The sequence below is a fragment of the Trichosurus vulpecula genome, chromosome 3 (assembly GCF_011100635.1).
Source record: "Trichosurus vulpecula isolate mTriVul1 chromosome 3, mTriVul1.pri, whole genome shotgun sequence".
NCBI classification, from domain to species: Eukaryota; Metazoa; Chordata; class Mammalia; order Diprotodontia; family Phalangeridae; genus Trichosurus; species Trichosurus vulpecula.
The window spans coordinates 295,218,621-295,246,157 of record NC_050575.1 but is presented as its reverse complement, the minus strand read 5'-3'; the positions used below and the strand labels follow the sequence as shown (position 1 = coordinate 295,246,157).

Genomic DNA, 27,537 nt, shown 5'->3' with positions numbered 1-27,537 from the left:
ATGCTGGGAAGGCGGCGGGTCTTCACCCTACAGCCGTTTGGCCGCCAGGGTGAGTTACTAAGCCGCCCCTGTCCCAGCCCCAGGGCCGGCAGTCCGAGCCCGCGCGGGGATTCTCCCCTCGACGACTGCGCGCCTGGGATTCAGTGGAACACTCCCGGGGCGCGGGGCTGGGGCGGAGGCGGTGTCATCACCTCCCGATTTAACGTCTGATGATCCCGTCTGTCCGGCTCCGGTCTTCCCTTCGGATGGGGCTTTCTCCCCGGGCCCTTCTGGGACCCTGCCCCCTTCCCCCGGACCCCGGTTACTCGCTTCCCTCCTCCGCCCAGGGTGCATTCCCGAGGAACTCTGTGCCACGCCCCAGAACCCCTTGGCCTCGGGACTCCCATGGCATTGTGGGCCCATGTTTCAGATTAGACCTACCTGGATTTATGGAGCTAGCCCCCCTCCCTCCTTTCTTTACATCCCACCTTGATCCATTCCCACCCCGCTCTAAGTTTAAATTCTTACCTTCCCCTAGCCAACCTCTCCGGACCGATTTTCCCTGACCTCAACTTAACTCTGGGTTAATTAGACAAATAAACAACTCGGCCGCCTGCGGACTAGAAACCCACCCCGCCTCATCCCCCCGGGAGGGTCTATTTTACCGTGCAGGGCTAGGAATTTATGCTTCTTTACTGATCTACGCCGCTCCACGCTCCCCTCCCCTGGCTCCGGCCCTCGGCCTTGGGACCATGCGGGGTCAGGGGCAGCGCCAGGGTTTTTCACTTGTCTTAAAAGCTCCCGTTCATAATAGCTTTTGGTCCTTTGCCGGAGCTTTGGTTCCTCTCTCGTGCCACCCCCCTCACAGCTTGGGGCTGAAAGCATGTTTTGCAGCGCCCTGTTCCCCATCCTGGCAGCCCAAACCTTCCAACCTGGGTGAGCATCCCCGCCCCCAAACCCACCAAGCATTCCGAAGCCGGCGGGGAAGAAGGGAAATATTAACAGCGTATTTTGAAAGTGATGGGGATGGCTTCAAGGATAATTGTATGTACAGTATACATACCAGGGATTGAGAATGGTGGGGGGGAGGGGAAGGGCCAATGACTCATGCTTCGGTCTTACCCAGAGGTAATGTTTGTAATGGGATTTGTCTATAGTTATGTTTCTGGAACGCATGCATTTATTGCAGACCTCTCCTGGTGTCTAATTCGGTGTAGTAGAAGCAGCGCTGGATTTAGTCACAGGACCTGGGTTCAAACCAAAGCTTTGCCGCTTCCTATGTGACCTTGGACAAATCACTTAGGGGCTCCAAGCTATGATATAGCATATATCATGCTATAATACATAATCCTATGGCCACTAGGCATCACAGAGGACAGAGCACTGGACCTGAAGTCAGGAAGAGCTGAATTCAAGTTGTGCCTTAAGACAACTTACTTAGCAGTGTGACCCTGAGTAGGTCACTTAACCTCTGCCTCAGTTTGCTGATCTGTAAAATGTGTATGATAATAATAATAATAGCACCTACCACCAAGGGAAAAAGTGATATACTATTTGTAAAGTGCTTTACCAGCCTTAAAGTCCTATGTAAAGAGTTTCATGTTCTTCAGTGTCTGACTCTCCATGACCCCATTTGGGGTTTTCTTGGGAAAGATACTGGTGTGGTTTGCCATTTCCTTCTCCACCTCTTATACATGCTATTTATTTTTATTATTATATGATATCTGATCTCTGTGTGAGGGTGACCCTTGAACTAGGAACTCCGTCATCTGAGGGCCAGCTAAGTTAAGCGTTGATCTCCAAGTGCTGAATTCTTTGGCCCCAACAACACATGAAGACAGCCGTACATATAAAGGGGTTTCAATTTGTGATCATTCAAAGGAATAAATACATCTTTGAAGTATTAAAGTATGGATTAATTTACTCCAGGGTCACACAGCTAGTAAGTATCTGAGACCACTTTTGAACTCAGGTCCTCCTGGCTCCAGGGCTGGTGCTCTATCCACTGTGCCACCTACCTGCCCCGGTATACCCTTAATTTAAAGAGAGATAACATGGCATGATGATGTGGATAGAGGGCCAGCTTTGGAGCTGGAAGTCCCAGGCTTAAGTTCTGCCACCAACATATACGTAGTAACTGACTTCTCAGATTTCCCCAGGCAGTTCTCTATGGCTGTCAGTCATAGATCTGGACAATTTTTCTTTTCAAGAAAACAGGCATCATCTCAGTGGTGTCTAATTGAAAGTAGCGATAGTCTTCGCACTAGTTTAGATGATTTTTTTTCATGGTAGGTAGTGTAGGTAGTCAAAGGTGACTTTGTCCTACAAAATGGTCCAGAGACAGAGGAATTTGAGAGCCAAGTGCCTTAGACTGTGTCAGCTCTCTGTAAAGGAACTCAAGTGAGGCATCTGGGGTCCTAAAATCAGCAGCCATGGACCTGAGGGTAAGACTGGCTGTCTTCTCTCCTCAGTTCTGTGCAGGGCTTGTAGGAGCCTGGGAAGGGCTTTCTAGCTGATTAAGATAGGGCTATCCAAGTTGTGAAATCTATTCTCAGTCCCCTTTGGGGATCTGTGGACCCCAGCTTAAGAACCTGTGATTTAAAGCTCTAGTTAAAAAGTCCAGTGGAGTCTCTCCTTCTGCTAGGGGAATCCCTGGATTCTACACTCCCTCTTTTTCCCCCTCTCATCCCTGTGAGCATCCCTAAAGAGCAACCCTAAAAGCACTTTAGCCACAATCCTGATCTGCTCAGCTACTAGCATCTCCCTCCCCCAAACTGGGGCATCTAGGTGATGCAGTGGATAAAATACAGGTCCTGGAGGCAGGAAGACTTGAGTTCACCAGGCCTCATACACTTACTGGCTGTGTGATCCTGGGCCAGTCACTTAACCGTTTGCCTCAGTTTCCTCATCTGTATAAGAAGCTGGATAAGGAAATGGCAAGCCACTCTAGTGTCTTTGCCAAGAAAATCCCAAATGGGTTTATGGAGAGTCAGAAATGAATGAACAACAACCCCAAATTACTTTCTATCTATTAAGAATCTATTTTGCATATGTTCATACATACATGTTAGTGCCTCCAATAGAATATAAGCTGATTGAGGGCAGGGACTGTTTCATGTTTTTGTCTTTGCATCCCCAGAGTTTAGCAGAGTGCCCGGCAGATAGTAAGTCCTTAAAAAGTGTTTGTTGATTGATGTAATCCAGTCCGATCCAACAAGCATTTATTAAGGACAGAATATGAACAAGGCACCATGATTAGGAAAAACAGATCCTGCCCTCAAGGAGCTTCCATTCTATTGGGGACAACTGTGTGTGTGTGTGTGTGTGTGTGTGTGTGTGTGTGTGAGAGAGAGAGAGAGAGAGAGAGAGAGAGGGAGAGAGAGGGAAAGAGAGAGAGAGAGAGAGAGAGGGAGGGAGGGAGAGAGAGTTGGAAGGATTGGATCTAGGAACAATGAAAGGAAAGGTAGTGAGTTTCTGTTACTGGTGGTCTTCTGGTCAGTCACCTGTCGGGATGTTCTGGAGGTACTTCATGTTCACATATCATTTTGACTTCATGACCTCTTACATCCCTTTCAATTCTGAGATGCTGTGATGTCACCTGACTTCTTCCTAGTATCGCCTTGAGTAGTTCCTCCCTCGCCCACTCCTCTAGGGACACACCTTCCCATGGGAATGTTGTCTGGTCCAGGAGTCTCGGGGGTGGGAGCGTGTATGGTCTCTGATGCTGTCTTTCCTTGGCAGATGGTGGTTGTAAAGAGCTTCTGGGAGGTTGTGTGGTGCTTGGTGCTAAAAGCATCTATCTTCGTGTTCATGACATGCCCAGAATACCCTCCACTGAGCCCCAGAATGGTGACCGCATGATGAGAGGCTCCAGAGAACAGGCTTCAAGGGACTCTGGGGTGGAAATGGGGGCAGAGGAAACTCCCCCCACTACCCCTCCTGGTTTTACTCTGGACTCTTCAAGCTTGGAACTGGGTGGGACGCCCAAGCTGGCCCCTGTCACCGTGGAACCCCCTGCAGACCTGGACCGGTTCCTGGCCAGCCAGAAACTACAGCAGGTGGTGGCGAGGTCCTGCTGGCCTCGATCTTCATCTACCACAGTACCCAAGTGTTGGCAGCGGAGTGAGCAGGATCCTGAGGTGTCCCTAGAAATAACTGGAGATCAGAGTGATTCTGTTGCAGAGGTTAGCTCAGAGCCCAGCCTAGCAGAATCTTTGGTGAGTGCTGGCCATCAGACAAGAAGAGGGAGATGTTGGGGGAGAGTCGCCAACTGAGGAGGGTATTGGAGAGATCCCCTCTCCCTATAGCCTTCTTGATTCCCACCTCCTTCTCCCAGAAACTTTCTTGGGGTGGAGCTTGCTCTCAGGCATTTCCTGATCCTAATTGGTAGGTGTTGGCATAGCTTCATGACTCGACAGGTAGCTGGGGTTGTTTGTAACCTCCCCAAAGAGTGGGTGGGCAGGGACACAGGTTCATCCTGATATTGGCCCAGGCTGGGTGGGGGTGGGGGTGGAGAATGCTATTTGGCAGGGGTCTTTTATCCCAGGCTTGGCTCCCCACACCCTCACTCTCCTTTCCTTTCCCTGAACCTGGAACTTTCTAACTCCCCGGGGGCCCAAGGAGAGAAAAGCAGATCTAATCACCACACCCTGCTATGTTCTACAGGTGGTGGGCTCCGAGTCTGATGCCTGGGCTTGCCTCCCAGGGCAGGGGCTTCGATACTTGGAGCACCTATGCTTGTTGCTGGAGCGAATGGCCATGCTCCAACAGCTTCACCTGCAGCTCCAAGAGCAGTGCCAGCGGATGCCAACTGTGAGTGAGGAGTGAGGAAAACAGGGAATGGGGGATAACATAGGACCCCAGGGCCTGGTGTGGCAGGGCACATGTCAGGGAGGGAGGTAGAGCATGTCAGGATGTATCCAAGTCTAGTTCTGGTTAGGAACCTACATTATTTTGGAAAGAGCAGTAGGTTCAGAGTCAGGGGAGTCCTGGGTTTGAATTCTGTTCCTGCTACTGATTAGCTCTGTGGCCTTGGGAAAGTCACTTAATTTTCTTGAGCCTCTGTTACCTTTTCTGTTAAATGGGGATAATCATACCCCTTGAACTTATCTAATAGGGTTGCTAAGAGGGTCAGATGAGGTAATGTATGTACAAACTATCAAGTGCGGTAAAAATGCCAGTTGTTAGTCGATTGGGCAGGCAGGGATTTGTTTGCCTGTGCAATGTTGGATTGGGTCCCCTCATCAATGAGGTCACAGATTTCTGTCTCTCCCCGGTGCAGGGCATGGAAGAGATGAATGAGAACTCAGTTCTTGCTCCCTTTCACCCTCGATCCTCCTCCGTGTTGGAGCCTCAGGAATTTCAGAGTCTAGTGGAGAAGACAGGTAAGTGGCAATTAGTGGACCATTTTTGTCTTCCTGATCCCCTGAAACTTCATTTGCCATTCATCTGTTCCATGGCAGGTCTTTTTGGCTTCAAATACCCATAACCCTACCCTCAAATGCCTTGGTTAATTAATTAAGAGGAAGGTGGCTTCCTCTTCCCTGCCCAGGTTAACCTAAGCCCCTTTCTTCACAGTGGAAGAGTCAGCTTTGCCTCGACGGGCAGAAGCACACAGTGTGAGCACACCAAACTTGCTAGATGGACCATCGGGGGCTGCCCGCACAATCCCATCCTATCGAGGGCACAGGGTAGGTGCTCCATATGGACAGGAACAAACCAGTGGGGACTGGAGGGCCTGGGGGCAGAAAGGTCCATATTAGGAACCCCTAATAGGAGTATCAGGAATGGGATGTCCTGTGGGGCAAAGGAGTTGTGAGGAGACAGAATGTTGATAAGGTTCTAGATTTGGGGGGGGGGGGTGAGTCCTCATCAGACATGGTAAGGGTCTTCTTTATTACAGCAGTTGGGTGGGTCTTCATGACTCACCTTTTGTCCTCTTTAGAATACTCTCTCCCATTGGAACAAAGTCAAAGCTTTGCTCAACAGGATCCGATGGAAGAGCCCTCATGCCTCTGAATCTAATCTTGCTCAAGACCCCCCTGCCCCCAGGTAAGTCTTAAAAAGGGAACAGGGATAAGTTGGATAATGGAGATCAACTGGGGTTAGAAAGGAGAGTGGAAAGGTAAGAGACCTAGAGAAACTAGTGTACCTGGAGTCTACAGCCAATGGCTACTCTTTCCAGAGCATGTTGAGGCTAGGGGTAGCTGAGGTAGCCCAGCCTAGTGACCTGAGCACTGGTCTCGGAGTTAGCATGACCTGGGTTTGAATCCTGGCTCACATTTCTAACTAGCTCGGTGACCCTGGAGGACTCTGTGGGTCTTAGTTTTCTCGTGTATAAAATGAGTGTAATAGCAGGCCCCTTACTGAAGTCCAATATGAATCCATCTTCCAGATGAGGAAACAGAGTCAGAGAATGTTGATGATGAGAATGATGACAATTTGTGATTGTTGTTCAGTGATTTCAGTCGTGTCTGACTGACTCTTTGTGTCTCCATTTGGGATTTTCTTGGCAAAGATACTGGAGTGGTTGGCCATTTCCTTCTTCAGCTTATTTTACAGATGGGGAAACTGAGGCAAACAGGCCTAGCTGACTTATGATAATGATAGTCTGAATACTAAACATAAAGAATGATAATAGCATATAAGCTTATCCTTAGACTGTCTGAACTCTGGTGAATATAAGATGAGAAGTGTGATAGTAATAATAATAATAATGGGACAGTGAGATGATGCACTGGTTAGAGCCTTGGGCTGGGAATCAAGAAGACCTGAGTTCAAATCCAGCCTCAGACACTTACCAGCTGTGTGATCTTGGGCAAGTCACTTAACCTCTGCCTCAATTTCCTCATTTGTAAAATGGGGATCATCATAGCACCTACCTCCCAGGGTTGCTGTGAGGATCAGATGATATAATAATTGTAAAAAGTGCTTTGCACAATGCCTGGCATAGTCAGCTCTATAGAAATGTTAGCTATGACGATGATGCTAAGAGACACTTAGGTAGCACTTTAAAGTTTATAAAGGGCTTTGTGTATATCATTGATCACAGAGTGTTATGCTCACATAGCTGGTTTCAGAGGAAGGTTGTGAATGCATTTCTTTCTGATCCTAAGTCCACTTCTTTCTATGAGTCTCCTGAGTCCTTTGGGGCTGAGCTAGGACTAGAATCCAGTTCTCTTGACATTCACTCCAGGACTTATTCTGTTATAAAGTGCTGTCACTCAGAATGACCCTCGATTTATCAGTCTGTGCCTCAGTTTCCCTTTCTTGACAACAAGGATAGGGACTGGGCATGGGGGTCAGAGGAAAATGGATGTGTTGCAAAGTTCCTTTTCCCCATTGCTTAAGTGACTTGCTGAACAAATGCTCCTGGGTGAAGGTATTGCAATTGTTTCTTTCTCACCAGACACCTATCTCCTTTCTTTACAGAAGAGATTCAGAGAAACTACCAGAAGGTCCCCTGCATCACCCCCAACGGAGAGCCTTTATGCCAAGTTTGGTGGCAAAGAAACATGGAGCCAAGAACTTCTCAGTCTGTTGAACCGTCCTACATGCCAAAGTCCTTCCTTCTCTGATCCTGGCACATCATGGGTGGGGCAACCCTCAATGCAACAGCCTTTACCTGGGCTTAATCTATTCCTTACCAAGACCAGTAGCTTGGAGTGCGCTCCATGGTGTGCGAGCTGGATCTCTTCCCTTCAAAATCTCTGGAATATGGGGCTTTTGGACCCTTCAGTGAACCATGATTCATTCCATCAATACTCCATTGATTGAAACCCTTTCTAGCTTGGTGAGACTGACCAGATCTTGGGCTCCACTTCCAGTCTTCAAGATTCAAGGGTCAAGGATCCAGGTCAGGATGAAGGGCTGGAGGAGGACTGCAGCGGAGGTGGGGTTCTACAGACTGAAGTATCTCCTGCCAACGTGCTTACTGTCCTGGCTCTTGCCCATTTGTAGAAATCCCTAGGATTGTATGATGCGAACTAACTTACTTGTGCCTTTGTGTGAAGCATGTGTAGTGTTATGGCCCCACAGGCCCTGTGCATCCTGTTGCAGATGTATATTTATATGTAATTATATGTAGACATGTTTATATGTACACAGGTGTCAGTGTGAGCTGGCTGCTATACCAGCCCCTGCCTTCCCATAGGGGTTGGTAGACTTTTGGTTTTTGAGGCAGGAGAAAAAAGGGAGCTTTCCTTCACCATTCTGGAGAGACTGTAGCTTAATTCAACAAACACGCACTTATTAAGTGCTTGCTCTGTGGATCCTTGGGTCCTCGATCTGTCCCATTCAGGGGGCCGTCTTCATGTAGCACAGCATCTCCAGGGTGGGGACCCTTCAAGTTAGTGCATCACAGCTGTCTTTGGCTCCCATGTTAACTGGAGATGCTTCCGAGAGGCTCACTTCAGAATGGGGAGGGAACATGGATAGAAAGGCATGGTACAGTTCCAGAATGAGGATGAGGACCTGGATTTATTTACTACCGTTTTGTTCATGGACAAATCACTTGGACAAGACCTTCTCTGGGTGTCATTTTCTTTAACGTGGGGGCATTGAACTAGATTTCACAGAACGTCTCCTCAATAAAAAGATTTGTTCTATGAAGTTTGGATGCAGTCAAAGGGCCGCACGTGAGGACCTAGAGGTTGTTGTTCAGTGATTTCAGTCGTGTCTGACTGACTCTTTGTGTCTCCATTTGGGATTTTCTTGGCAAAGATACTGGAGTGGTTGGCCATTTCCTTCTTCAGCTTATTTTACAGATGGGGAAACTGAGGCAAACAGGCCTAGCTGACTTATGATAATGATAGTCTGAATACTAAACATAAAGAATGATAATAGCATATAAGCTTATCCTTAGACTGTCTGAACTCTGGTGAATATAAGATGAGAAGTGTGATAGTAATAATAATAATAATGGGACATGTGGCCTCGAGGTCCCAGGTCCCCCACCCCTGAGCTAGGTGATTTCATCTCTAGATTTATAATCCTAACAAAGGGAGAGGGTGTGTTGTGGGAACTCTGGAAGAGAGGGGAAGATGTGTGACTGAGAAGGGGGATGGGACTGCCTGGGAGGGAGAGGGATAGTCATGTTTTCATGTGTTTTGTAGCGTGTTACAGTTTGCAGAGCGAATGTTGGGCAGCTGTGTGTGCTAGGGAGGGGGTGGGATGGATAGATAGGACTGTGGCTGAAGGGAGATCAGAGGTTTTGGTGTTGGGGCAGCACATGCCAGGGGAACGCCATTGAACTTGGAATCGTGAAGACCTATGTCTGAGACACCTCCTAGCCATACGCCTCTAGGTAAGTCACTTCGCCTCTGCCAACCTCAGTTTCCCATCTGGAAGATGGGCGTAACAATGCGCACTGTACAAGGTGTGAGGCGTCTTTGTTAACGGTGGGACATTGTGGGAAACAGGAACGGGAGTTATGGTTACTCTGTCTGAGGACACTCAGAAGTTCACTTCGGGGCGCGTAGCTCTTGGAGATCGCACAGACGGTGGCGGCGCTCTCTGACGCGTCTCCTGGGATGGAAGGGGGAAAAGGGCTGGGCTTGGGTTTGTTTGGTATTTTTTTCACATAGGAACTAGTTCTTCGGAACCTCTCGTTGCCGCGGACACTTATAACGTGAGCACCGAGGCCAGGCGCCCCCGCCGATCCCAGTAGGGGGAGGCACACTTCCGTCTCTAGGCGGTAAGAGGGCTAGCGGGCGGGCTAAGGGGACGATATCCGGCAGGGAAGCGGCTTCCGAGCAGCGGTCGCGCTTCCGGCGAAGCGCTTCCGGTAGCGGTGGTGGTGGCAGCGGTGGTTCCGGGTGCCTTTGTCCCCCGGTGTCGCGACCCCGGGCCCACAGGTGGGTTCAGGGCCCTTCTCCTTCTCGCCCTCCGCCCGTGGTGAGGGGTCGCGGGCCCCCGGACATGGCTTCCCGGACCCGGGCCACAAGCTCGTAAACTTCCCCCCTCCCCGGTTTCCGTGGTAACGGGCTTGGGCTCCGGGGAGGGGGGGAAGTGGAAGCCGCGCCCCTCCCCCCTTTCTTTGCCCTCCGCCGCTCCTCCAGCGGCCCCCGGCTGCCTCGGCCGGGGCAGGCGGAGGCGGGAAAGCTGAGTCCGGGGCTGCGGTCAGTCTGCGCGGGGAGAGGGCTTCCGGGAGCGGGGGCAGCCCGGCAGCGCCGCCCGCCACCCTCGTCCCCAGGCGTCCACCCTCCGTTCCCCATCTCCCCGCATCCCTCCTTTCCCCCGCCGGCCTCCCATCAGCTCCACATCGCCCCCCTCCCCCCAGTGGACCTCTCTCCTCCCTCTCCCCTCTTCCTGTTATCCCCATCCTCCTGTCCCCATAGTCCATCCTCATCCCCCTCCTGCTGCATGTTCCCTCTCGTCCCCGGGAGCATCGCCCGTATCCCTGTCCCCTCATCCCCCATCGCCCTCTTCCCGGTTCTCCTTCCCCCAGTCTCTTTTCCGTATCCTTACCACATTGTTACAGCCCTGTCCTTTCACTGCCTTTTCTCTTCCCTCCCCCGCCCCCCCCATTTCCATCCTACTTCTCTTTTTCTATCCCCCCCCCAGGGGATCAGATCTCTTCCTTCCACATGAAGTCGATAACATTTCCCTTTTCATCAAAGGTTTTTCCCAAGACCCAGTAAAAGACACCAGCATTCTCAATGTCTCAGTTCAAGCGCCAGCGGGTCAACCCACTTCCAGGAGGACGAAACTTCTCAGGTTAGGCCCCGTGCCCATCACTGATGCCGTTTGGGACGTGCCTGCTTTGTCCTCCCTAGACTCAGACTTCCTCCAGTTTTCCCAGCTGAAGTTTCTCTAGTAGATCACAGTGAATTTTATTTTTCATGCTGCATCATTAAGGATATATAGCTACAAACTTAAGCCCCTCTGCTCCTACCCCCAGTATCCCTGAGGTCTTGGTAATTTCTAATGAGGGCTGTAGGCAGTGGGGTAAGAGCCATTTGCTGAGATTGCCCAGAGAGAGAGAGAGAAAGGGAGAGAGGGAGAGGGAGCTGCTTGTGGTGCTGATCGAAGTATCTACTAGAGGTATCTGGAAGCTGCACACTCTGTGAGTTATCGATTCAGAAGGGGAAGGGATTTTAGTGGTCATTTAATCCAACTCCTCCTTTTACAGATGAGGAAACAGGATCTAAGACTTACTTAAGGTTACAAAGGATTTGAACCCAGGTCTTCTGACTTCAAATTCAGTGTGCTTTCCACTTTACCAAGATACTTTATACGACCTCCTCCTGATCCTGGGGTCTAGAGTGAGCTGAGGCAGTATGCCAGCTCTGCTTGTGCTCTTATTCTCATAGGCTCTGCATCCACATCTCTCCTGGGCCCACCACCTGGTTTGCTTACCCCTCCTGTAGCCACAGAGTTGTCTCAGAATGCCAGGCACCTTCAGGTAGGCCTTTATTCAGGTATACTTTGTCCATTGAGTTCTTTCCTTAATGTGTGATTTCTGATGACCCTTTGATCTTTATGCTATGGGTCATTCTTCTACCTTTTCCCATCTTGGAGGAATGGCTAGTCAACTCTTTGACTAGGAATCCTATACCTTGAGCTTGAGGATTATTTAGCATTTTTTCATCCAAGAAGCAGCCTGAATCCTTATAAGTTGGTGTCTCAGAAACCAATGTGATTTTCATCCGTGACTGGGTTACGTCTATTTTTAATTGTTAGTCTCCTACAGATTGAGATTTTCTGGCAAAGAGGACCATAACTGTATTTTTTCATCTTTCCCTTTTACTGTGTATCTTGATGACTCAGACTGTTGAGGGTGTTGGGTAGGGATGAGAAGGTAGTTTGAAAGTAGGTCTTTGATGGGGTTATGAGAGATAGGCATTTGTTTCCAGCAGTTTTCCTCCTTATTTTGATGACTACCCTTTTACTCTACAGGGTGGAGAGAAGCAACGTGTCTTTACTGGCATTGTCACCAGCTTGCATGACTACTTTGGGGTAGTTGATGAGGAGGTCTTCTTTCAGTTGAGGTAGGCTGAAGGCTCTGATATCTCCCCAAAGAGTGAGGATTTTTTGACAGAAAAAAATTTAATGGGTTAAAGTTCATCATCATGGTGGTATAGAACTCTCTGAGGCTGCTGTTTACATTGGGCCCCAGGGGAGGTTATTGCTAACAGGCAGGAAATATATGGGAGGAAGACATTCTTTACTGGAAGGTCTTCTGGGGAAGGGGAGGGAGTGGTCTTTTTGAGGTGACGGGGGGGGGGGGGGGGGGGGGCCTGGTCAGGCCCCTTTCCTCAATGGGTTACTCTTGGATTTTGTGCTGGCAGTGTGGTGAGGGCAGGCTGCCCCAATTGGGTGAGAAGGTGCTGGTAAAGGCTGCATACAATCCTGGCCAGGCAGTGCCCTGGAATGCTGTCAAGGTTCAGACACTCTCCAATCAGGTACTTGGTCCTTGTCAGTATGTGGATTGGGGAAGGGAACCCATATGACCTGAAAGCCAAGAAGGAGTCATATTTCTTGGGAGGGGGGTGTTTTGCCTTAGGGTGTGTGAGCTCAGTATTAAGAGTCCCCTGAGTTCCTGATTTTTTCTCCTCAGCCCCTGCTGAAGTCCCCAGCACCTCCGCTTTTACACGTGGCAGCACTGGGTCAGAAACAAGGCATTCTGGGGGCCCAGCCTCAGCTGATCTTTCAGCCTCATCGGATTCCTCCACTCTTCCCTCAGAAGCGTGAGTATGGTTGATAAGGAGGGTGAGACATAATGGTTATGATTTGAACTAATAGACTTCCTGTTCCAATCAGAACTGTGGATATAGAGCCTGAGAGATGGAGATGTGGAGATAGATTTCTTAAGTCTTTGAGTTATAATGTATTTTCTCTCCTTAGCACTGAGTCTTTTCCAAACATCCCCTACATTGCATCTGAGCCACCTGAGCAGGTTTCCTGCTCGGGGTCCTCATGGCCGACTGGATCAGGGTCGAAGGTAAGAAGATAGGACGAGGGGAATTGTTGTTGTGTGCTTCTTTTTCATGGTATTGACCCACTGTCATTGATAACTGTCTCTGCAACTGGTCACTTTGCTTTTTTGTATGTTTTCACAGTGAGATGTAAACATAAATGACTGTACTGTTTTAGCAGACAGGTGATGATGTGAATTGGTCTTCCAAAGTATATCAGATGCTAGACCTTTTATACAACTAAAATGATCATATGAGACTGAACATTTCAATGTTCATTAAAATGACAATTGCTATCTACATTTTAAAACGTTATTGTTTTAAATTGTGTGTGCTCATAAATGTGTAACAAAAATCCTTTAGATTTATATAGTGCCTTGAAATCAAGGAAAGCAAAGGTCTTAGGTTCCTTAGTGTGGAGCAGGTGTGTTGAATTGGACCTTTGGGATATTTTTACTATGCAATAATGTGTTCTGCAAAGAGTATGTCATTGGTTCTTTTCTTGCTACCCTCTGCTGTTTTTTCTCTCTGTAAAGGTTTTTACTTTGTTCCCTGAGAGCTAATTTACTTTTACCTTAGAATCATAATCTCAGAGGTGGAAGGGATCTTAGAAGACTTTTGATCCAACCCCTACCTGAGCAAGACTACCTTTTGTATCCCTGACAAGAAGACACCCAGCTGTTACTGGATGTAATGGGATACTCATTTCTCAGGGCAGTTCATTCCATTGTTGGACAGCTCTAACTGAAAAAGGTTTTCCTTTTCATCTCGCCAAATTTACCTCTCTGAAACTTAGGTCTCTTTCTGCCCTTGAAGGCCAAGTAAAAGTAATAATACCTCTTCCAAGTGATAACTTTTCAGACATTTGAAAACTGTCATCATGATCTCCACTAAATCTTTTTCAGCAGTTTCTTTCTCTGTTCCTTCAACTGATCCCTGTTATGGCATGATCTTGAAGTCATTCACCATCTTGTTTTCAGTCTCCTGGATATTCTCCATCCTATCAATGTCCTTTCTAAAATATAGTATCCCAAACTGAACACAATAGTTGTAGTCTGTCCAGATGTAGTCTGACGAGGGACAAAATCTCCTTTGTTTTGGACACTATGTTTCTGTTAATGCAGCCTCAGATCAAATTAGCTTTTGTGCCTGCCGTATCACAAACAGACTAGGGTTTGTTGTGTGAATGTGTTTTAAGCTTTGATCAAGCTCTCTTTTGAAATGAAAATCAAAGGGGGATAAAAACCTCATATCCTAAATGTCAGCAGGGTTCGAAGTAATAAGGAAGCCATCCAGAATCCTGGAAAGGAACTCTGCAAAACTACGGGCAAAGTAGCAACAAGCCAGGCTACAGAGTTAGTGTTTATTTGCTTAGGAATAAGTCTTGAATTCCCAACTAAAACATAATCCTAGTGCCTTCAGGATTGCTTATCAAGAGGCTTCTATTTATGCTTCCTTTAATTTTTCTCAATCCCATGGTGCTGGAGTATATGTTTAAGGGCAAGTACATGTACAAACCTTTTCCTTCTAATTCTATGAGCTTCACTGTCCATATTTATAAATTAAAGGGATTGAACTTGGATAATCATGAAAAGTTCCTTCCAGCTGTCATATTTTGTGCAGTGATTTTATTATCGAACCCTTAAGGATCATCTGAAGCAAGTGAAATGTGCATATTAAGTTTTTTGTTTTTGTTTAGGTTATAAAATGTAGGTCAGTTAGGAAGTCACCAATATTTATTGAATCTCCTTTGCATGTCAGACATTGTATTTGGGGTGCTGTGTGTGACTTTAGCCCTAGGTTTACAGTGATCTTGCTTGGAATGGAAGGAGATAATTGAGGATGACTGTTTTAGTAGTTGAAAAAAATATGTGGGGTAGGAAAGGAGGTGGTAGACATTAGGTACTTTCAGGGGATGTTCAGTTTCAGGAGGCATCAGTAACATTAATAACTTTGCCAGAAGGTATGATTTTGTGATTCCACATTTAGGAAGGACATTAATAAACTGGTGAGTGTCCAGAGGAGGGCAGCTAGGATGGTGAAGTCTTGAATTCATGTCAGATTTTCAGTTGTTTGCCAGTCACGTCTGACTCTTCGTGACCGCTTTTGGGGTTTTCTTGGCAAGGATGCTGGAGTAGTTTGCCATTTCCTTCTCCAGCTCATTTTACAGATGAGGAACTGAGGCAAACAGGGTTAAGTGACTTGTCTAAGGTCACACAGCTACTAAGTGTCTGAGGCCAGATCTGAACTCAGGGAGATGAGTCTTCCTGACTCAGGCCCAGCGTTCTGTCTGCTGTGCACCGAGTTCATGTCACGTGGGGATGTTGAGCATAGAGAACAGAAGATTCAAGTGACATTATAGTTGACTTGAACTACTTGAAAGACTCTCTTATGGAAGGTAATTAGACTTGTTCTGTTTGGCTCCAAATGACAGATGATTAGTAAGGTAGAAGCTGTAGAGACAAACTTGGGTTTGAGGTCAAGAAACATTTCCTAACAATTAGAGCTACAATTAAAGTGGAATGAGCTGTATCAGGAGGTAGTGGGTTCCCCCTTCTTCAAACAAAGGCTAGATGGCCCCTTTTTTGGACTGCTTAACTCCCTCGCATCCCTGAAATTCTGTGATTCAGTGATGACAGCTTCTCTCTTGGGGATCCAGCGCATGGCATCCCATTGGATTTTTAGTGTTATTTCTCCTGAGGCTTTGAGGCTGGGTATGTTTCTGCTCATGGTTTCCTGTTACTGAGGTTTGCTTTTTTTTTCAACTGGTAATGAATTATAACCAAGTCCTGATTGTTCATAGGGGAAACCTGTCTCAGATTATTCTAAACCACAGGGATTTAGTAGACTATACAATGTAGCTAAAAAGTTATATTATTTACTAAAATCTACTTAAACTGCTAGTCTAGCTATATACATTTATCCAAATGATTTCAAAGCTGTATCATAGAAACGTTGAAATTCTTGTAGAGACACAGCTGAGAGAAGGTATTCTTCCTGTCTTTAGTTAAATAGCCCAAAAAATAGTTCAAGAATTAGCCCTTGAAGCTCCAATTTTGAAGGTCAATGAGAGGTGGAAGAAGCAGCTCTGGTACAAATATAGCTGACAATCAGTTATTCTGGAGTGAGTAACTTACCCCTGAACAATTGAGAATTAGTTATGTTTGTACTGAGAGATGGTGTTTTCATATCTGGGACAGTATTAGAATGTATTGTCTTTGTTTAGCTCACTTAATAATATCACTTAATACTTATGAGTATTTAATACTCTAATGATAATGTTTCAACCTCCAGTGATGACTATGACTCCAAGAAACGCAAGCAGAGGGCAGGTGGGGAGACTTGGGGTGCTAAGAAGCCAAGACATGACTTACCCCCTTATCGAGTCCATCTTACTCCCTATACTGTGGACAGGTGAGCATACAGAGCTGTGAGGTAGAAAGGAACTTTCTGGGGGCTAAGTGGGAGAGTTTGATGATAAGAGATGGGCTTTGTTTTCTTTGCTTTTGACCTGCAGCCCCACCTGTGACTTCTTGGAACTCCAGCGCCGTTATCGAAGTCTCTTAGTACCCCCAGACTTCTTAGTTGTGCAGCTGAGCTGGCTGTCAGCCTTCCCTGTGAGCCAGCCCTTCTCCCTACATCATCCAAGCCGAATTCAGGTATCATCAGAGAAGGAACAAGGCCCAAATAATAATCCTGAGTCCACTCCACCAGATTCTGACGTGACTTACAGTGCTAAGGTGAGCTGATAGCATCTTGTTGCTTTTCTCATAGCACGGTATCTGTTGGATTGTTATTCTTTTCTCGTTGCCTCTGCTTAGGTACTCTTGCTCTCCTCCCCGGGACTAGAAGAATTATATCGTTGCTGTCTACAGTTTGTGGAAGACATGGCTGAGCCAAGAGAGAGCCCAGAACACCCTCTGAAGCAAATTAAGGTAAGAGTTGGAATGATTCTGGGATCTGTGATGCAAGATCTCAAAATTTTATACTTTTCCCTTCTCTGAGACCATTGATTTTGTTCTGCTCCCACCAGAGGATTGGCTGCGTATAACTAGATTTTTCCTCTACTGTAAGCCTGCCCTTCTCTCCCATGCCCTTGCCTCTTCTCATTCCTAGAATCATCAGTGAATTGTAGTTCTGTTAATCAGTCACCATTAATTAAGCGTTTCCTACGTGCCAAGTGTGGTGCTAAGCACTGGGGAGGACTCTAGGTGTCATGAGGGTGTAGCTTCTTTCAGCTTCCCGCTCCTTGCCCAGAATCTGCAGTGAAGCACTTAGTTATGCTTGAATTGAATTGAAGAATCTCAGAGCTGAAAGAGACCATGAGGTGATGCAAATGAGAAAGCTAAGGGCTGAAAAGGCCACAGCCTTGCCACATTATACAGCTGCTAACTTCTGGCAAAGCTGGGACTAGAGCCCACTCTGTAGCTAGCTCCTTCCTGCCTAATATTATATGTAGGTTTGTCGGGGCAGGTGGAATCGGGGAGGACCACTTAAGCTTTTAAAAATTCTTCTTTCATAGTTCTTGCTGAGGAGGAAGGAGGATGAGACTGTGATGGTTGGGGGAGAGTGGTCACCCTCCCTAGATGGTCCTGACCCAAAGGCTGATCCCCAGGTATTGGTCCGAACTGCTATCCGCTGTGCCCGAGCTCAGACAGGCATTGATTTGAGCAGTTGCACTAAGTGGTGAGTGTCCTTTCTGCACTTTTTATATGAGGACATTTAGTGTAGTTGGTGAGAAGATTGTGCTTAAACCAAGATAACACACTTAAGCTCCGTATAGACTTGCCAGCTCCCCACTATCCAGTGACCACAGAATACACCTTTTGACCCCAGCCTTACAGATAAGTGGTATTGACCGCAAGGGGGAGCTCAGTGACTTGTGTTTGTGTGTGGGTTAGTACCTGCCCGTTACCCTTCGTAGCTCCACAGCAGTGGTGAGGAACTGCAGGGGCATTTGGTGAAGGGAAGGGTCATAGTTAAAGAACTATGTGTCCCAGCTTAGGGAGCTCGTGATAGATACGGGGGTTGCCTGGTCATTTGGATTGCAGGGTTCATCAGAGGGTAGTGTCTCAGTGCCCTCTTTTGCTGGGAGCAGGTGGCGTATTGCTGAGTTCCAGTACATACAGCTAGGACCCCCTCGGCGGCAGCGAACGGTAGTGGTGTATCTGCCAGACATCTGGACCCTTATGCCCTCCCTGGAGGAGTGGGAGGCTCTGTGCCAGCAGAAAGCTGCTGAGGCAGCTGCCCCACTCCAGGAGGCTGCAATGGTAAGTCTGACCCCGGGGAGGGAAAGGGTCCAAAACATTTGGACTAACAGGTGATGACCTTTTTGTTTGCTTCCTAGGAAGCAGAGGCTTCTGTAGAGGAAACAGACGCGTCTGAGCTTGCGGCAGCAGAGGCTTCTGAACAAGACACAGATAATCCTGAACTCAGTCTGCAGCAGGAAATAGACCCTTCTCTCCCAGAGGCCCCTCCCCCTCCTCTGGAGCCTGTTATAATAGCTCAGCCTGGCTGTACCAACCTTTCCCTCCATGCCATTGTGGAGGATCGGAGGCCAAGAGAAAAGATCTCATTTGAGGTAAATTGTGGAAGGTCTGGGGAATGTGCTGGTTTAGTGGAACTTAGAGGAACCATTTCCACTTGGTATTTATGTACCCTCAAATCTGCATTAACAGGTAACGGTGTTGGCAGCACTGTTTCAAGAGATGCTGCAGCGAGACTTTGGATACAAAATCTATAAGATGTTGCTGAGCTTGCCTGAAAAAGAGGTGCCCCCACCAGAGCCGGAAAAGGAGGAAGTGGCCAAGGACGAGGCAGCCAAAGAGTCCAAGGATGAGACACAGAATGAGGGGCCATCTGCTGAGCCAGATGCCTTGTTGGTGAGTGCTGGGGCCAGAGGGCAAGGGTTAAGAGAGCTTCATGCAGCAAGGTCTTGAGTGCTGGGAGGCCAGGCAGGTGTGGGAGTGCCTGGATGTGACTGGCCTGGGCCCCCAAAAAAGGAAACACGTACAGACAATGAGTCTGATAGGAAAGACAACAAGGGCATATACTCTGATATGGGAATCCTGCTCAAGCTGCTTCTTAAAGGAAAAGAGGAACTCTCTGAGGCGTGGTAAAGAAGGAGCATATTTCAGGCATGGGGGGGACCAGTGCAGAGGCATGGAGACTGGAGATGGAGAATTGTCTGTGACGAACAGAGAAAAGGAGAGGAGTGATGTGTAATGAGACTGGAAAGGGAGGTTGTGCAGGACTTTAAAGAGCTAAGCAGAGGAGCTTCTCTATTATCCTAGAGACAACAGGAAGTCAGTGGAGATGGTTGGGTAGAGGGGTCACATGGTCAGGTCTGTGCTTAAGGAGAATCACGGTGGTAGCAGTGTGTAGGATGGACTAGCGTAGGGAGAGACTCGAGGAAGGGAGGCCAGTTAGGAGGTGGTTGCAATAACCGTACAAGAGGTGATGAAATCCTGTAGTAAGGTGGTAGCTGGGTGGAGGGAGAAAAGGGACATGTGAGAGAGACTGTGGAGGTGGAAATGCCTCCCTTTGGCAGTTGATAGGGTCTGTGGAGTGAGAGAGTGAAGTGCCCAGGAGAGCTGGGATTGTGAGCATGTAAGGCAGTGGGCCTTTGAGTTCAATAGGGAAGTTAGGAGGAGGGGAGGCTTTAGGGGAAAGGTGATGAGTTCAGCTTCTGACAGGTTGAGTTTAAGATGCCTCCGGGACATCCAGTTTGAAACATCCAGTAGGCAGTTGGTGTGGGACTGAAACTTGAGGAGAAACGGGCTGGTTCTATCAATCTGGCAGTCATCTCCAAAGAGGCCATTAAAGCCATGGGAGCTGGAGTAAGAGAGTAGAGAGGGAGAAGGGGGGCCTAACACAGGTTCTGGGGAAACACCCACAGTTTAGGGAGCATGATTTAGGTGATGAGCCAAAAAAGACCAAGAAGGGAGAGAAGGGAGGGGGCAAACCAGGACAGAACATGTTTCTGGACATAAGAGTAAGCATAGTTGACAAGTTAGCATAGAAAAATGTCAGCCAGGTTGTTTAGGGAATGGGGTATGTCGGTCATCTTCTGATTAGCTGAAGGTTAGCCAGAAATCTTTTTGTTTTAACCTTTGGCAAAATACTTTTCTAAAATTAGTGAACACTTTTTCCTGCTGAATATGGTTTAGTGAACATGATTTCACTTCCTTTGGTATTTGAGGATCTTGCACTACTCAAATGAAGCTTCTCATGAGAGGCATTGAAGAACAGGGAGTATTGGGCCTGGAATCAGGAAGTCAGATCTGCCTCAGATACTTATTAGCTATGTGACCACTGTCTGCCTCAGTTTCCTCAACTATAAAATGGGGATAATTATAACACCTATCTCCTAGGGTTGAGGATCAAAGGAGATATTTGTAAAGTGCTTTTAGCACAGTGCTTAGAGCACAATAGACACTTAACAAATCCTTCCTCCCCTCCCTCCCTTCATTGTCTAGTACCATGAATCTAGTAGGTGGATGAAAATTGGTTACTTTGTTGGCATTGTAATTTTGTCATTGCTGGTACTTCCTCCACTGGTACATACAGGTCTTAAGCCATCCATGCCTTCTTAAGTATCCTCTCACTAATCTGCCAAAGAGGAGCCTACCCAGTGATCTGAAGACCTTCCTTTAGGTCTTTTCAGATGTGTGGATACCAGTACATTTCCTCCATCCTATCTTTCCTAACAATATACTGTAGCCTACTTGGTCCACTGACTAGTTTTCATTCTTTGGAGGTCATGGTGTTACATGACTCACTTGGGAGAATTGGGAGAATATTGGTGTAAAGAAAAAAGAGGGTGTGTGTGTGTGTGTGTGTGTGTTAGGGAGCAGTTTGGCATTGTTGAAAATGGTACATTTTGCACTCTCTTCCTGATTCAGTTCTGGGCCAAGCTTGTGGCTTGTCTCAAGTGCATCCAAGATATGCACTTGTGGACTAGCTTATTGAGGTACCCATCCATAGCATCTCTTTGTCAGGGCTGTAGGTGTTTTTCATTTCAGCCTGACAAACATTTTTTCAAGTGCTACTGCATTTAAGTTACTGAAGGAGCTGCTGAGGATTCCAAGAATTCTTGCTTTTGAGGAGCTAACTTTTTGCATTCCTTATGACCTTGTTTTTTTAGCGTGCGCATAAGCTGTTATGTTGAATTTTTTTGAGTTGTTATAGATCTTATTGAGGAGGCCCTGTAGGATTCTGGTGCTTGATGTAATTACCACAGCATGACTTGCAAACAAGGTCATCTGGAGAACTTCACCATCTGTAGGGAGTTCATCTACTATTTAGACTGCACGGAACATCTTTCATGATAGTAATGAACACTTTTTGTGGGTATTTTATGCCTTATTTCATATTTATAGTTGGAGGATTTTTAAACAAATTGATCTCTGGTCATGTCTGATCAAGGAATTTTATATTTACATTTGCAGGGGAGACACCTATTTGGGATTTGATTTCTGGAGTCAAATGCTTTTTTTTTTTTTTTGGAGGGAGGAGGGCAGGGCAATTGGGGTTAAATGACTTGCCCAAGGTCACACAGCGAGTACATGTGTCAAGTGTCTGAGGCCGGATTTGAACTCGGGTTCTCCTGACTCCAGGGCCAGTGCTCTAGTCACTGCGCCACCTAGCTGCCCCCAAATGCTTTTTTGTAATCAAGAAACAGTAGGATTTCATTTTTCATACCTCATTTTTATTTATTTTTTGGCAGGGCAATTGGGGTTAAGTGACCTGCCCAAGGTCACATAGCTAGTACGTGTCAAGTGTCAGGCTGAATTTGAACTCAGGTCCTCCTGACTCCAGGGCGGTGCTCTACTCACTGTGCCACCTAGCTGCCCCTATACCTCATTTTTAATGTGTTATATTTGGCTTTGAAGAAGAGGTCTGCAAGAGCCTGTCTCTCTCTATATATACTTCCAGCTCTTAAAGATTTTAAACAGATGAAAAACTGGACATCTGAGTTGGTAGTTCCTGATGTCTTCTGAGGCAGCAGTCTCTTTCTCTCTTTTTTTTTTTTGGTAATTCCATTGCTGATTTTTGGGCTTCCATTCAATCTTGAGATATCTTAAAAATTGATCCTTAGTTCAAGTCCTGTTGCCTTCTGCACTGATGTCTTATATGTAAACTTGATTTGATCTAGTCACTTTATGACTTCCATCTTGTGTGACTTTGTAGTTTCTTCAATAGCATATTTCGTTCTGAGGTGTTAGAATCTAGATGTAGTTCCACTGTCATCAGTGATAAGATTGTTTTACATACACACACACACACACACACACACAAACCCCCATACCCTCATGTGTGCATACAGATGTTCCATTTTGCACCCATTTGTTCTCCTTAACAGTTTCCTATAAATGCTCCTACCTTGTTTGGAGCTCATGTTGAGCTTTCTATTACCTTATGCAATGGTCTGCAAATGATAGTAGCAAACACCTTTGAACGTGTGTCTTCCTGGGCATGTACTCTAAACGACACTGTTCCTTTTGGCTGCCGTTTCCTTTCTTCACAAGGAGACTGAAGTAGTTTCTGAGCCCTTTTGGCTTTCCCTTCCTCCTGGTGGTGGCTACTTTCATGAGTTAAACTTCTCTAAGAATTGGTGATAATCTGAATCAATCTGTTTTTGCTTTTCAGAGTCAATAGGTGGTTTTGGAACGATTTATAATTTAACAGACTTTTTTCATCTTCATCCTTTCTTCCAATTTTAGTGTTTATTTTGATCTTTGCTTAACATATTTTCCAGAATATTTTTTCTCTCTTTCCTTCCTCTAACCTTCATATTGAAGGTTAGTGGAAAGAACACTTGGATCTTGAGTTCAAATCCTAACCCTGATACTTAATCCCTATATGACTTTGGACAAATCACTTTAAAATTCTCTGGAGCAAAGGGCTATAAAAATGTGCACACCCTTTGACCCAGCAATACCACTTCTAGGGCTGTATCCCAGAGATCACACAAGTGGGAAAGGGACCCATATGTACCAAAATATTTATAGCAGCTCTTTTTGTGGTGGCAAAGAATTGCAAATCAAGGGGATGCCCGTCAATTGAGGAACGGCTGAACAAATTGTAATATATGAATGTAATCGAATACTACTGTGCTATAAGAAACGACGAGTAGATGGACTTCATTACAACCTGGGATGACATATATGAACTGATGCTGAGGGAAGGGAGCAGAACCGAGATCAATATGCACAATTACAGACACACGGTATCTGTAAGGACTAACTTTGATAGACTTGACTCCTCTCATCAATACAAGGTTCAAACACAGCCCCAAAAGACTCATGATGAAAAAGGCTATGCACATCCAGAGAAAGAATTATGGAGTCTGAATGCAGATGGAGGCAAATAATGTGCTTTTTTCCTTTGTTTTTGGTTTTGTTTCTTCTTTCTTATGATTCATTCCATTGGTTCTAATTCTTCTTTACAACTGGACTATTATGTAAATATGTTCAATCTGAAGGTAAATATAGAACCTACATTGGATTACATGCCATCTTGGGGGGGAGGGGGGAGGAGAGGGAGGGAAATTTTGGAACCCAAAAATCTGTGGAACTGAATATTGTGAACTAAAAATAAAAAAAAAAATTTCCATGGAGCTGTTTGCTCACCTGTAAAATGAGGGGGCTGGATGAGATAATTTCAGAGGTTCTTTTCAGCTCTAGAGCAAGAAAACTGTACTGATCCAAGGACAGAAAGGCAACTTGGAATTTGCTTTAAAAAAAATCCTGAAAATCAGTTTTTCTTGTAAGTTGCCTCCTTCTAAGAGTCAAATATAGGGCAAAATATAGGGTCAAGTGTAAGTGAAGTAGTGGCAGAATAGGCAGGAGGACCAGGAAACAAAGATGGATCATCATATATGTCCTAATCAATGTGGCCTGGAGGGATGAAATTAGGTTTTAGTTCCAGGTCTTAAAACAGGGCTCATACTTGTCTCTGCTTAGTTTACAAGGCTGTGTTGGGAAAAGGGAGTTGTTGCATTGATGGGAGGGGAACGTTTCTTTGGGCATTCCTTCCCTTCTATGTATTCCTGTGGGACTGAGATTAAGTTCTATAACAAATATCTGGAATTTCCCAAGAACACCTTAAACCCCAGTTAATGTATGTAAAATGTTTTGCAAATGTGAAAATGATATAACGTGAGCTAATTGCTCTTATGACTCTTCTGCCCCTCACAGAAGGAGGATGGACTTTTGCCCAAGCCTTCAGCTTCTGGTGAAGAGGAGGAGGAGAAGGGCCGGGGTGAAGCATCTGAAGACCTTTGTGAGCTGAGTTTGGATGCAGAACTGCTGCTGCTAAGGGAAGATGTGGAGGAGGATTTTGGTATGTTGGGAGCCTGAGAGAGGAGGGAGGGAATTTTGGTATAGGCTGGGTTGTTAAGTAGTTTGAGTCTGATGCTTCCTCTTTGTTGTTTTTTCCTGGGTCTCTTCAGCAGGGACAAAGCTTGAAGATGCTGAGGTACGGTCTGTTGCCTCAAACCAATCAGAGATGGAATTCTCCTCACTTCAGGACATGGTGAGGGATCCTTCTTTTCCTACCTCCTTCCTTACTAAGTAGAGTTAGTTATCACAGTTTGGGGAGGCCTCTGATCTAAGCAGCACTTTTAGCACTTCATCAGTTTTGGTAGACACTAAATGGCCCTAGGCTTCTTGCTCTTTCTGGAGAAGACACACTTTGGGAGAAAATTTTCATATGTATAAAGGCAGCCAGTAGAATTCAGTGTCTAAGAATACATTTAACCTCTGCTTGATATTTTTCTGTATGTCAAAGCCCCTAGGGGTTCTACTAATAATCTTCACACTTCAATTTTATAGAGCTAGTTTCAGAACTAAAAAACTCTCCATAGAAGTCTAGTAACTATGGAATTCCTTTACTTGGCCTGACAGAGCTCAGATTTAGTAACCTTTCCAGCTTACTAACCTGTCAACGAGGCAAGAATCCAGCAATATAGTTTAGCCATAAATGGCTGTATTTGTAAACACTAAGCCAACTAGAAATTTTCCTTCACTTTCCCCTGGTTCTCTCTTAGCCCAAGGAGCTAGACCCCTCAGCAGTGTTGCCCCTGGACTGTCTTCTTGCTTTTGTGTTCTTTGATGCCAACTGGTGTGGCTACCTTCACCGACGGGACCTAGAGAGGATCCTACTCACTCTCGGACTCCGGCTCACTGCAGAGCAGGTATCTTTTCTCTCCGGTATTGCCACCCTGCTCTGGGATGATTTGTTTTGTCTCAGTGTGCTCTCTCCCTGCTGCTCCCCAACGTAGAACTCAAGCCAGGTATTCCTGTAGTCCTTGATTCTTGTATTGGGTAAGATAGACAGCTCTTTTTGATCCTTGTGCAGTGATGGATTGCATGTTGTCTGTAGGCCAAAAAGCTGGTTAGCCGAGTGGTGAGCCAGAACATTTGTCAGTACCGGAGCCTGCAGTACAGTCGTCAAGAAGGCCTGGATGGTGGGCTCCCTGAGGAGGTACTCTTTGGTAAGCAGGAGAACTCCACTTAACTTTGGAGGGCGAGGGCCTTAGCTTTCTTCCTCAGATCTTCTAATTGCTTCTTTTTGTCTTTTTGTCCAAGGAAACTTGGATCTGCTGCCACCTTCGTCTGGGGAAAGCACAAGGCCAAGTGCCCCTCAAGTGGAACACAAGGGCCTGGTGTCTCATAATGGCAGCCTGATTCATGTGGGAAACCTACTGCAGCGGGCAGAGCAACAAGACAGTGGGCGGCTTTACCTGGAGAACAAGATCCACACACTGGAACTGAAGCTGGGTGAGAGGCCTGCAGCCCCAAATCCTTGCTCGTGTTTGAATGTCCCATGGACTGTGTTGCACCTTGGTGCTGTACGAGTTGTGTCTCCCTCCATCCCTTATTTGTCCTGAAGTTGCAGGCGAGGAGCAAGATTTCTGGTGTTTTCTTTCTAGAGGAGACCCATAGCCGCTTCTCCACCACAGAGGCTACCAATAAGGCGCTAACAGCAGATATACAGGAATTGCGGACACGGCTAGCAGAGGCTGAAGAAATGGCCCGAACAGCTGAGAGGCAGAAGAATCAGCTGCAGCGTCTGCTTCAGGAGTTTCGAAGGCGTTTGACTCCTTTACAGCAAGAGATGCAGCGGATGGCAGAGAAGGTGGGGGGTAGGACTGGGAGGGCTCTAGTTACTGTGGAAATGAAGGTGGCTGCACAAGGTTGCTGTTGGGAGAAGACAGCTAGAGCTCCTTCCCTTATCGTTCATTAATTCTTTGGGCCCATTTGTAGAGACTACCTCAGGGTAGCTGGTCTTCCCCAGCCCTCCATTGCTAGGTTACACATACCTGTGTTTCCTTTCCTCCTCCTCCTCCTCTCTCCCTGCCCCCCATCTTAATCTTGACACACCTGTGTTTCAGGCTGACAGTTGGGGAGAGAAGGAGGAACCAGCACCTAGCAACTGAGGCTGAAGGGCACTGCACATCAACTGCCAGCCAGTGAGCTCAGCGATGGAGTCTGATGAAGTTAGATCCTCTCAGCACCAGAAAGCAGCTGGAGCAGGGTCTGGAAACACAGGCAGGGGAGGCTGACAGTACTAGGCATCTCCAAGGCAAATGGAGAGGGAGGGGCCTGGGTCGTGAGGGGAAGAACAGAGACTGGTTCTCAGGCTATCAGCAGGGAGGGACCCAATTTACACCTATCACTAATAGAGCATCTTTTCTCCTCACTTCTGAAATACCATTTCTCCCTCTACTGTGGCTTCTCCTGGAGCCCTTTTAATCTTGTGCTTCCTCATATACTCCCAGTTTAGAATGAGGCAAAGGGAGGGAGGGGAAGACAGCTTGAGAAACCTGTAACCAGGCCTAGCACCAACAGACTTTCTGGAGAAAGGGTCAGGGAGTCCAGTTGTGGGCAGTGGATCCTTGATCTGGTCAAGCTGCTGAGCTGTAGGGGCAGATCCTCGAGGAAAGGGGCTCATGGTTTGCACAAGCAGTAGAGCCAGCAGCAGGGCTGCCAGTTTGTGTCTTGGGCTATTTGTCTGTAGTCCTGCACTCTGCCAACCCCAGATGAGATCTCCTGCTCCCGAAAGCCGCTCCTTTCTCTTCTGCTCTTTGTTCAGAATGTGGTAATGGCTTGGGCCTGGTAGGTCAAGCCTTTCTGTTACCTTTGTAATTCTCACATCTTTCCATAACCCACGGTTCCAGTTTGACTTTGTATATAAAACAGTTGTCCTTTTTTTGGCTTTTTGTTTTTTAAATAAACCAAAGTCAAAAACACAGTGTGCCTGCAATCCTACAGGGCCCCCTCCCCTGCTGTTTCCTTCGTCTTTCTGGTTTGTAACCTACTTGTGTCATAGGGCCCGAGCCTTCTTGTCTCCCTTTTAGACTTCCCTGTACTCCTCTACCCTTCCCCTAACAACCCCCTCCCCCCCAGCCAAGTGTAAGCTAGGTTGTACTCATCCAGGTAATGTAGTGAGTTGTCTCATTATCTTCTTGTTAAACAAATGTCAGACCCTAGAAGTAAACTAGCCATATAAATCCAGAAAGCCAACTTGCAAAAGAAAACAGCTTGTTGGAGAATACCAGGCATTAGGCAAAGGGTGCTATTATCATAGCTAAACATTTAGCCCTCCAGAGGGCAGCACCACATTGTTCAGAGTA

General features: G+C 46.7%; 2 protein-coding genes across 2 annotated transcripts; both read left to right on the top strand.

Moving 5' to 3' along the window:
• Positions 1–7,522, top strand: C3H8orf58 (chromosome 3 C8orf58 homolog). The gene is made up of 7 exons (XM_036748249.1): positions 1–49; positions 3,721–4,196; positions 4,645–4,791; positions 5,261–5,363; positions 5,557–5,669; positions 5,924–6,030; positions 7,411–7,522. The coding sequence occupies exons 1-7, from the start codon at positions 1–3 to the stop codon at positions 7,520–7,522; spliced, it is 1,107 nt and encodes a 368-aa protein (XP_036604144.1).
• Positions 7,523–9,745: 2,223 nt separating this feature from the next.
• On the top strand, positions 9,746–27,153 carry CCAR2 (cell cycle and apoptosis regulator 2). The gene is given in 22 exon segments (XM_036750987.1): positions 9,746–9,833; positions 10,599–10,695; positions 11,292–11,383; positions 11,878–11,969; positions 12,270–12,274; positions 12,277–12,383; positions 12,539–12,668; positions 12,826–12,922; positions 16,191–16,310; positions 16,414–16,636; positions 16,718–16,831; positions 17,419–17,582; positions 17,995–18,166; positions 18,244–18,477; positions 18,575–18,778; positions 24,098–24,242; positions 24,352–24,434; positions 24,949–25,095; positions 25,284–25,395; positions 25,490–25,681; positions 25,834–26,039; positions 26,296–27,153. Coding segments are annotated over 21 exon segments (2,742 nt in total). The 5' UTR covers positions 9,746–9,833; positions 10,599–10,637; the 3' UTR covers positions 26,341–27,153.
• The last annotated feature ends 384 nt before the right edge of the window (positions 27,154–27,537 follow it).